A 9,661-nucleotide genomic window follows, 5' to 3' on the forward strand; every position below is an offset into this window, starting at 1 on the left:
GATGATTGGTGTGCAATGCTTTCATGTCTCTTATGTATCGCGAATGGTGCAAAAATTAGGACAGCGGAGGTTATATTAAATCATGTAGCACCGTAAAGCAGAAGAAAGACACGATGTGTCTCTTTTGTTTGCATCCCCGTGAAACTTTTCAGGAAATTAAACACTTTGATCAAGTGTCTAATGAGGAGCTTAGAGTGGAAATGTGGCTTCAAGTGTCTGCTGATGTTTGCTACTTAAAAGATATAGTCATGGCTGTCTGGTTCAAAGGCATAGTAGTTTTTTTTCCATGACATCTATAGTGTATATATGGACAACAGATTTGTGCCTAAATATTATTAATCAGCGCAAAAAGTGCACACACACACACTGACGCGCACACACACTCATGCTGAGACTATTTTAGTCATCTTAATTGCTAAAATGAGATTGGCTGCCTGCGGGTAGGTTTTGAGACAATCAAACCCTGCAAGGATTAAAGAAGAGATTAATACACAGAGCAGGAAATTAAACTTCAGCAACTTAAACGATATTCAAGACTGCTTCTCTCGTTTCACTGCAGGCAGCTGTATTAATAAGCACCGAATATGTTAAGGCCACCAAGCTATCAATCAATCAAACTGATGTGTAATTTAAGAAAAGGCCTTTTTCTTTTGAGCGCATTAATTGTGTTGCTCAAATATTCTCAGTGGCTTCGAACAGTCTTAACGAGCAGCAGAAGTGACTTTCAGTTTTGAGCTGTTGTCATTGGAGTGCTGTTAAGGTGTGGAGCAACAGATATGATGTGTTGAGGGTACGATTCATATATGAGATCATGAGATCACCTGGACTGTGCCACTCCTCGCATTGGTGACTTGAGTAAACCAATACAAATGCATATTTTTAACAAATACTACAGTAGAATATTTTAGAGGATAGATGTATGTCATCGTAGTTCTGGAAAATGTGAACCACACCCTAAATTGAACAACAGTCATAGATTGTGTCATTTTCAATGTCACATTAATCAGACCTGTCTTACAAAGTTTCAGTTTTTTGTCTCCAAACTTTTTTAAACAAGTAAACGACGTTACTATAATCTAGTTAACGGGTTTTCATGCTCGTGTGATGATTAGAGAAATGGCGATGCATGCATTCTCTAAATGATACAGGTATTATTGTACCACAGTTAATTTCTTTTGAAATTAAATCATGTTTAACAATGTTACTTGTTACCTGTGAGAGACCCCCGAAGCAGATCAATTACATTTCCATTATTTTCCAAGGAGATATATCGATTTTCAATCAGAACAAATCTCATAAGTCGACCAGTATTCCTGGAATGGATTGTTTAACCTCAGGGGCTCCACTAAATTTCTCAAGATTCAACAACAGGAAGCGAGACAGGCAAATTGAGACGCGAGTTGAAGCAAAAGCCTCCAGTACAACATTTGAAGAAGGTCTAAAGTGAGACGAAAATAACAAAAGCTTTCAAAAGCAAGTCGGGGAATAAAGTGGCAAAAAGAAACAAGAAACTCCGCAAAGGTAATTCAGTGACCTAGATATTAAAGCTTCTCTGTCACGCTGTTTGCCGGTGCCTCGTCCAACCATCACGTTGAGTTAAGACAAGCATTATGCTGGCAAGACTATTTGTTTAGGTGAGGAGCAGCCGCAGAGCTAATATGAGCACAATTTGCTCAGCGGGTCAGAGGCGCAGAGTGGAGGAAGTAAATGAGGCAGTTGTGCCCCCTCGGGTGCAGCCCCCTGCCTCATACATCACTGGATGTTTTATTCAATACAGCCAGGAAGGCTCCATGGCAGGTGCCCTGGCTGAGGTGCGGGGCAGGGGGCGGGGGTGGGGGAATTGGGCATATTACATTCAGCAACCTGCTTGTCGACGGGAGAGAGACAGACTGGCTCCAGTCGGGGAGACACAGTAGGCTATATTGCAAGGATAATGTGTGCCCAGCGACTGCTGTGATAGGCTCCAGCGCGCCCCCCGACCCTCGTGAGGATAAGCGCTTCGGAAGATAGATGAATGAATGAATGTATATATATGTGCAGCTTTTTCGCTGCACAGTCAGCGGAAATCATATCGAGCATTTATTTATGCATTGGACATTCTATTAGGCACACTTGCACAAACTAATAATGCTATGGTCTCTTTTCAGTCTTATACTATGACAGCTACATTGACAAAAGGCACATACAGGAGTTTCTTGTGGGTTTTTTTTCCAAATGACTAGTACTGCTAAACTATAAACGTGCAAGTACGGAATGCATTGGCAGTTAATTTGACTCCGAGGTAACTGTACTTTTTCACGACTGCACCCAACTAAATTATGAGCAACACATCTGCTGTGCAGTTAAAAAAAACACCCCATAAAACAAACGTATAAACATATAAGATTTCATAAGAGTGCCGTGAGCATACTTGTACAATAAAGTGTGTGTGCGTGTGGGGTATAGGAAGCCCAAAGTTCACTGGAGCTGAAAGAGAATAAAGTACTGGTCTCCCATTAAAAGAAAAAAAAAAAATACATAGATAACCAGCCAGTTTGCGGTAAAGGCTGCATGTTGGTCCGCTTGCCCGTCCGTCATCCTGCAGAGGGCACACACACAAGCTCCCTCCCCATCATCCTTGGGAGTGAAAAGTTTTACAGTTGGACGCTCACATCTCGGCTGAAGTTTACGAGCTCTGCAGTAAAAAATCCTGCCATAATAAGCAGGAAGACTATAAAAGCACAGTGGATGTCATTAACACTCCGGGGTGAAGAAGCACTAATTGCACAAGACATTCGCAGTGAGAAGTTCGCACGTTTGGATCAGTGCCCGCAGGAGGAGCTGTACAGGCCAACCATCCTCGGAGCCCTTCAGTCACACTTCAAAGTGGCTCCTGGAGCCATTCGATCATGTCCATTTTACGACACGTCTTTTTATTGTCGCTCACACACACGCCAACAATGGGCTTCCATGCGGGACATCATTAAGTCGAGTCAACAGCTTTTACTATACATTCACTATCTCGTTAGCATCCCAAAGACACACAGGAAGATTCTGACAGTGCGTCCAATTTTGAACGGGTGAACCCTTAAGACACGTCTTTCGGATAATATATAAATATATTTACCATAAATTGTTCCGTAGTGCAGACTAGAGCTCCATGCAGATGTATAACATTGACCGAGCAAGCAGCGCGCTCCCAATTAGAAATGCTTCATTTTGCTCCAATCCAGCAGAGCTGATGTCAAACGGAGATGAAGTTTATCCTCTTCTTCCTCCACCCGTAGCGATTTAAATCCCACACTTGAAAAGCTTTTTGAATTTTTCTCGGATCACCTGCCAATTTTTTTTTTAACGGAGGGCAAACGATGCAGAAACAGGTCCTCGGAGGAACAATTGCGCACAGCAAAGTGCGCTTCAAGCTGTCAACGTTTCGCCTCCGGAGCGAGGTGAAAGGTCCTGGGTTGCTTTTAATTTCACAAGATGTTATCTCCAAGCGACGAGGCAGTTAGTGGAAAGACTGGGGTGCTTAGCTTATGCGCTACGCAGTATTCCACAATTCCAAGAGAGAGAGAGAGAGAGAGAAAGAGAGAGAGAGCAAAAATATCCCAGCCGTTACGCATCGATTTAAAGTGGTCTAAAAAAGATGATTCAGATGTGTGAATACAATCGAGGCAATCCTGTAAGAATGGCGCACTGACAAGAATAAAAACTTAGACCGAAAAAGGGGAATCTTCAAGGGCTGGCGGGGAAAGGAAAAAGAAATCCCGGTGATCCGGCTCCGCTCGGTCCGTCACTTTCTCCTCTCGAAGATGTTCTTGCCTCCACATCCACAATGTGGATCTCCGGCTGCTCTTGTGCACTGATCTCACCCCGTGATGCTCTCCTTGGTGCATGAAGCAATAAAAGGGGCGGGGGGGAAAGCAAAAAAAGGTTGAATTTGGATGAAAGGGATGGGAGCTCCGGGATGCGTCGTTCCTGCCCTGGTGCCGAGCTGCTGAGACTGACAATAACCCGGAACGCTGCAACCCGTCAGGCTGTACAGACCGCCCACCGACCAATCAGCGAGGCCGGCCAACACAAACATTCCCACGACTCGGCCAATCAACAATAATTGACGACTGTTACCATAGAAATGCATGGCGTCTGAGCGTCTGAAACCACGTTGTTTACTGGCGTTAAAAAAAGAAAAAAAAAAGCTAATGCAACATTTAAAAAAAAAAGTGCAATATTAATTGACGTGGCAGAATACAGATTGGGATATTTAATCACCATTTACTCTTTAATCACCTCTGCACCACTTCATCCATCTTTCGGCAGCATACTTAAAGGTTAACCGTGACATCCCTTATTGGGGAGAACCCAAGTCTGACCCAATATTGAGAAATAAAGAACTGCAATGCGACTACAATTGTACAGATCAATGCCATAGAACAGGGGCTACTCATTATATTTATCAGAGGGGCAGAATGTGTTTGCACACAGAGGATTAAGGGTATGATTTCTTTTTAAATAATCATGTTTCAATATGAGAGCCAATATAAGAGCTGAACATTTGACCTTTACCACTATAATTCTCTTTTCATGCGTGCTGTTGCAGATGTAAATGCCCATTTTTGTGTGTATGTCACCTCAGCGCATGACATGGTTGTATCTTTCCGACAGTCCATCGATCTATTTTCTTTTCCACTATTAGCCACTTCTAAAGAAAGAAAGAAAGAAAGAAATACAAGTGGTGCTTCTTGTTGAAAAAAATTCGAAAGTAAAAATTAAAAAGTATGTTGCATTAAAATTACTCTGATAATTTAACCAGTTAACAGTTTCCAGAGTCAAAAGAATGTAAAATTGTTTGATACAAAGGTGCAACGGTGGTCCAAAGCAATAAATTGCCAACTTCCATCCTACTTTGCACATTTCTTCCAAAAAGATGCAACAACTGCACTTACATTTACAAAATCGCAGAACTTTCGTCCACGTTCCCTGAGTCAGCAAAAGACGTTTTTTGTAAAGAAAAAACGTCACAAGTGGCCTTCAGTGTTTCTCATCTTCATCATCTTCCTCTTGCCAAGTGCCAACACTGCACGTTGCCACAGACACCCAAAAGGGAAGGACAAGCAATCACACATCATAGATTCATAATAAGCTGACGCTGGGAAGTGGGTGATGCAGCACTCAGCTTATTCCAGCGCTGATAAGAGCCTGAAAGTATTACCTCAGTCTGGCAGGCTGCTCCAAGAAATCCATTGTGAGCCAGGTCATCAATTCTGCCCTATCTGATTGCTCCCCAAAGCTGGCTATAGATGCATGTCACCACGCTGGACTCCCTGGCCTTTGAAATTTACTTTATGAATTGCACCTTCATGCCAATGGCTACTACACATGTTGCACATGGCCATTTTATGAGAAAAGTACAACAGACAATCGAACTCCCGAGTCCGTCCGATATTAGCTTCAACCTTGTCTCCTTCCCCATTGCGGCTGATCATATAACAAAGCCTGCAGATTTCAGACCTATTGCATACAGCGCGCAGCTTTACCGTAAATCAAACACATGAACAATCAATAGAGAACGAGCCAATCAAGGACGGGCGCCACTGCGAGCCAGGCATGAAGGCAAACAAGTCATTTGATTAGCTGATAAGCAGATGACTCAACAAACATTCATGGCATGTGTACTGTGGTTTGATTAGTGTACGCCCAATACACAGAAGATTGGACACAAATACGTTGTGAAAACACTCAGCTGTTCCAATCCCCCAAGGCGGCATGAGGGCACATAAAAACAATGAATTATTTATGGGGGAGACGAGCGAAACATCACAGTAGATAATTTACTGTGGGCTATATTAAATGGAGCTTTCAAAATAATATATCTGAGCGCACGCATTTCCCAGATATCATTGCTGGTGACACGATGCAGAGCCTGCAGATTGGATGAGAAATTCTATTTGATAGCAATGAGCTTTCCTCTAAAACAGCAACATGAGAGTAATCCCAAGACTAATTGGGCCTCCTTCTCTCTTGCGATCAAAGCATCGCTGCTTTGTCACTGTTAAGGTATCAAAATAAAAGCGCTTCCAATAAAGGCAGGATTGGGCATGCCTCTATTAAAAAGAGAGCTCACAATGAATCCATTCAATAAATCCACTCTAGCCTCTGTTTGAACAGTGCATCTCATAAATAAAGCCCTTTTACGCCCCATCCAGTGCTAACATTAGTGTGTGGCTCAAAGCTGACAGCCTTGTGTTGTTAAAATGTGTTCCTGAAAGTGAACTCACTTTAAATGAGCAAAAACTTTCCACACGCGGCAAAGTAATGGGCAGGAAAAAGAAAAAAAAAATCAATGACAACAGAGGCATGGAAAAAAGAGATAGCATTGATTTATCTGCCATTGATTGTCGAGGATCGCTGCATTGTGCCCCCGTGGGCGAACTGCGTGCCGTCTGCCAAGGGATGAGGATGAATCTGTAAAGGTGTCAAGTGGTTAGAGGACACACAGTTTGGAGGCTGAGCGAGCGCAGGGCACACACAAGTGGCAGGAGAAGAAGAGTCATTTGGAGCGGGAGCGAGGGCAAAGGGGATCAAGCAGAATAAGGCTCGATAAGACCGAATATGCGCAGGGGTGACATCACCTCTGGGTTCAATCTTTACGGGCTCACTTTAAAATGTCGCTGAAGAAAGTAGAGGTTTTTTTTGACACAGAAAGAAAATCACACAGCCAGGCTCCTGACTTCATTTTACTTTTCAAACGAGGTTACAAACTGCCGCAAAGATAACAATGATTGAAGTTTCATTGTTGAGAGTCGCTGAGAAGAAGTTTAATGACATCCATTCCGTGTTTGGGATCGACAAGTTAATATGTGGGTGGTATCGAGATTGTACTGCTTCAGTAAAGCGTAGCGTTTGCTTTCATCTGCATAGCCGTCAATAACAGAATTTAAGAAATCACTCCTCGGGGAAGCATTTAGATAATGAGTAAGCAGGGACCTTAAGTGGAACCCTGGGGGATCCCAAAAAGAGGAGAGCAAGGGAGGAGGCGACCACAGACGGACGGACGGACGGACGGACGGACAGACGGATGGATGGATGGTAGCTAGATATTGACATCACATAGTTAAAATGTTTTTTGACGGCCAAATGGTTAATAAATTAAATACTTTTAAAACCAAGCCATGTTCACGGTGCTATATAATTTGCATTCATTCAGTTTGGCGCGAGAGGTGATTGGCTAAAAGAATGGTAAGCGTGCATAAAATCCTTCCGCTGCGAGCTTGACAACACACGTACATTTTGCAATATTTTATGTCTGGCTTGGCTAATAGTAGATGCATCTCCGGTCCGGAGACTTCCTACTGACAGCCAGATGTTGATAGGAGGGGAAGCCAGAACAGAGATCAGGGGCCAGAGCGGCCATGCAAGCCTGTTTGAAGAAATATTCCTTCACTTACATAAACTGAAGTCTTTACGACATCCTTCGACCTTTTGTGTGTGCCTGTTAGAAATCACATCTTCGCCGACACTAGTGCCGCAATACTGCTTTGCTCCAAGACATCCTCTTCCCTTAAACACAGATCAGTTGGTTGCCAAATAGTATTGCCACACCAGCATAAATGATTGCTAGCGAAAGTAACGTTTCCTGGCAGGGTTTGAAAAAACATCACTTCTGGGAAACATCATAGCCATCCTTGCCATTGTCAGAATAATAAGAAATAGTGGCTTCAGGTTCTGTGGTATTTCGAAGAAAAAAAAGTTGAAACGTGAATAGCAGTTTCAGACAACTGCATATTTGGGTTAAAAAGGGAGACTAGTGATTCATACTTGCAGCTCCAAATAATGAGAGCTGCCAAAAGTCACAGTGATTGACTGTATGCCACCCCCCACTGATTCATACGTTATTGCTCCGTATTGACATAAAAAAGTTATATTTTATCTTTGGGGTATTGATTTGTATAAGGCAGGATTTTAGAGTCTTGTGCCTACAAGCTCTTAAAACTACATTTCTTTTTTTTTTTTTTTATTGTATTGTTTTAAATAAATGAAAGGCTGGACCGACTTTATCCTCTTTGGATAATCCGGCAAATTGTGTTGATTGCTTTGCAACCTTGTTTTCATCCATTCCACAATGGTCGTCTGTCTGAATTGATTTTTTTTAGATTGTGTTTAATCATCAAAAGCATCTGGTTTCCTGTATGACCAGTCAGAGATGAGATGTCTTCATGATACACTCACTGCCTACAGCCTCAACAACCTCTCGCAGGAAGCCGTGAGCAAACCTGCATGCACTCAACTCTCACAGTTGCTCCCGTGTGTGTGTGTGTGTGTGTGTGTGTGTGTGTGTGTGTGTGTGTGTGTGTGTGTGTGTGTGTGTGTGTGTGTGTGTGTGTGTGTGTGTGTGTGTGTGTGTGTGTGTGTGTGTGTGTTGGCCTTTGTATTTGGAGGGTGTTCGTAAAGGAAGTTGCTACGAGTGCTGCTCACAAGATACTATATAAATTTAGTAAAAGCAAAAGCATTTAGTATTAACCACACACACACACACACATATAATATATATAAAACACTTTTTGGGAGAAAGTAATTTTGCCAATCAATGACTTCATTTCAAGACCAATTTCAATTTGGAGGAGCCATTTTTTGCAGGATAATCCCACAAATGTTTGAATACAATTTAAAAATACGACAATATAACACGGTGGATGAATGGTAGGTGAACCTTTACAAGATTATTTGCAAGATTTTAATGAAAAGCAGATACCGCAGACAAAGCCTACAGCTGACCGGAGATGAAATGTGGTTTATCTCACCTTGTCAGGTCATATGTCTCTATTACAAGGAAGCACATTCGTGCCAGAGTGTGGGAAGGTCATACACAGTGTCACAGTACTCACACCTGGGACTGTTAAATCTCATTGGTGCTCCAGCTCCTTGGAAAAAAACAAAAAAAAAAAACAATCTTTGACATTGAGGAGATGTGAATTTTTTTTTTTTTTTTTTTTTTTACACGCAAAGGGGGAAGTTATATTTTAGAACCTGAAAGGAGGTTTAAATTTGGGTTTTGGTATCTAGCAATCACCTCAGCTGAAAAGACCCAAATGACACTATACTCTCGAGAAAACACACTCTCACACACACACACAGACGCACACACACACAGCAGCTGGTTGAGGCAGGTCTGCCAAGAACACAATCCCTGCTCCTGTTGTTTGAGAGCTTTACATGATGGCAAGTCATCTCGGAACTGGTGTGTGTGACAGGTGAAGGTCCTCTGAATTCACTCAGAGAACACCTTATTCTATTGAATACATCAAAAACAAGGGGCTCTGATTTTCTTCGAATCTGCGGCACTAATGCCTACGGCTCCTGATTTTCATATCAACGCAAGGCTTGCCACTTTGGCAGACTGGTCTACGTCGAGCCAGGTAGACTGGCTCAGCTGGAGGTGTGCCTGGCAGATTGACAATTTAGCGGGAGATGATCTAAACCTTACGACCGCTCACACCAACTAACTCCGGTCCAGAAATCTGGTCTCCAAGAGCCCACTTCACCGTGCAGATGTACTTCCGCCATGTTGAGACAAGCACCACATTTAAAGGAAATGAAAGGCACAGCTTTGATTGGCAATGATTGAAGTTGGATAGGTGGAGTAGCCGTTGTCGGTAATGAATCGGAATAAATGCAGAGTGGA

The 9,661-nt window shown here is 42.7% G+C and overlaps 1 protein-coding gene across 2 annotated transcripts in view; it reads right to left on the bottom strand.

Moving 5' to 3' along the window:
* Positions 1–8,284, bottom strand: part of fam222aa (family with sequence similarity 222 member Aa) — a 46,789-nt gene extending 38,505 nt beyond the window's left edge. Inside the window, exon 1 of one of the 2 annotated variants that reach the window (XM_085910879.1) lies at positions 7,428–8,284. In XM_085910879.1, the coding sequence (XP_085767005.1) occupies positions 7,428–7,429 (2 nt within the window). In that variant the 5' untranslated portion in view covers positions 7,430–8,284. Of the gene's footprint in view, positions 1–3,106; positions 3,932–7,427 lie in introns of those variants that run through there. The other variant, XM_085910880.1, reaches the window with a different exon arrangement.
* Between the last annotated feature and the right edge of the window lie 1,377 nt (positions 8,285–9,661).

Source organism: Syngnathus leptorhynchus, chromosome 4 (genome assembly GCF_054491065.1).
Source record: "Syngnathus leptorhynchus isolate UIUO chromosome 4, UIUO_Slep, whole genome shotgun sequence".
Lineage (NCBI taxonomy): Eukaryota > Metazoa > Chordata > Actinopteri > Syngnathiformes > Syngnathidae > Syngnathus > Syngnathus leptorhynchus.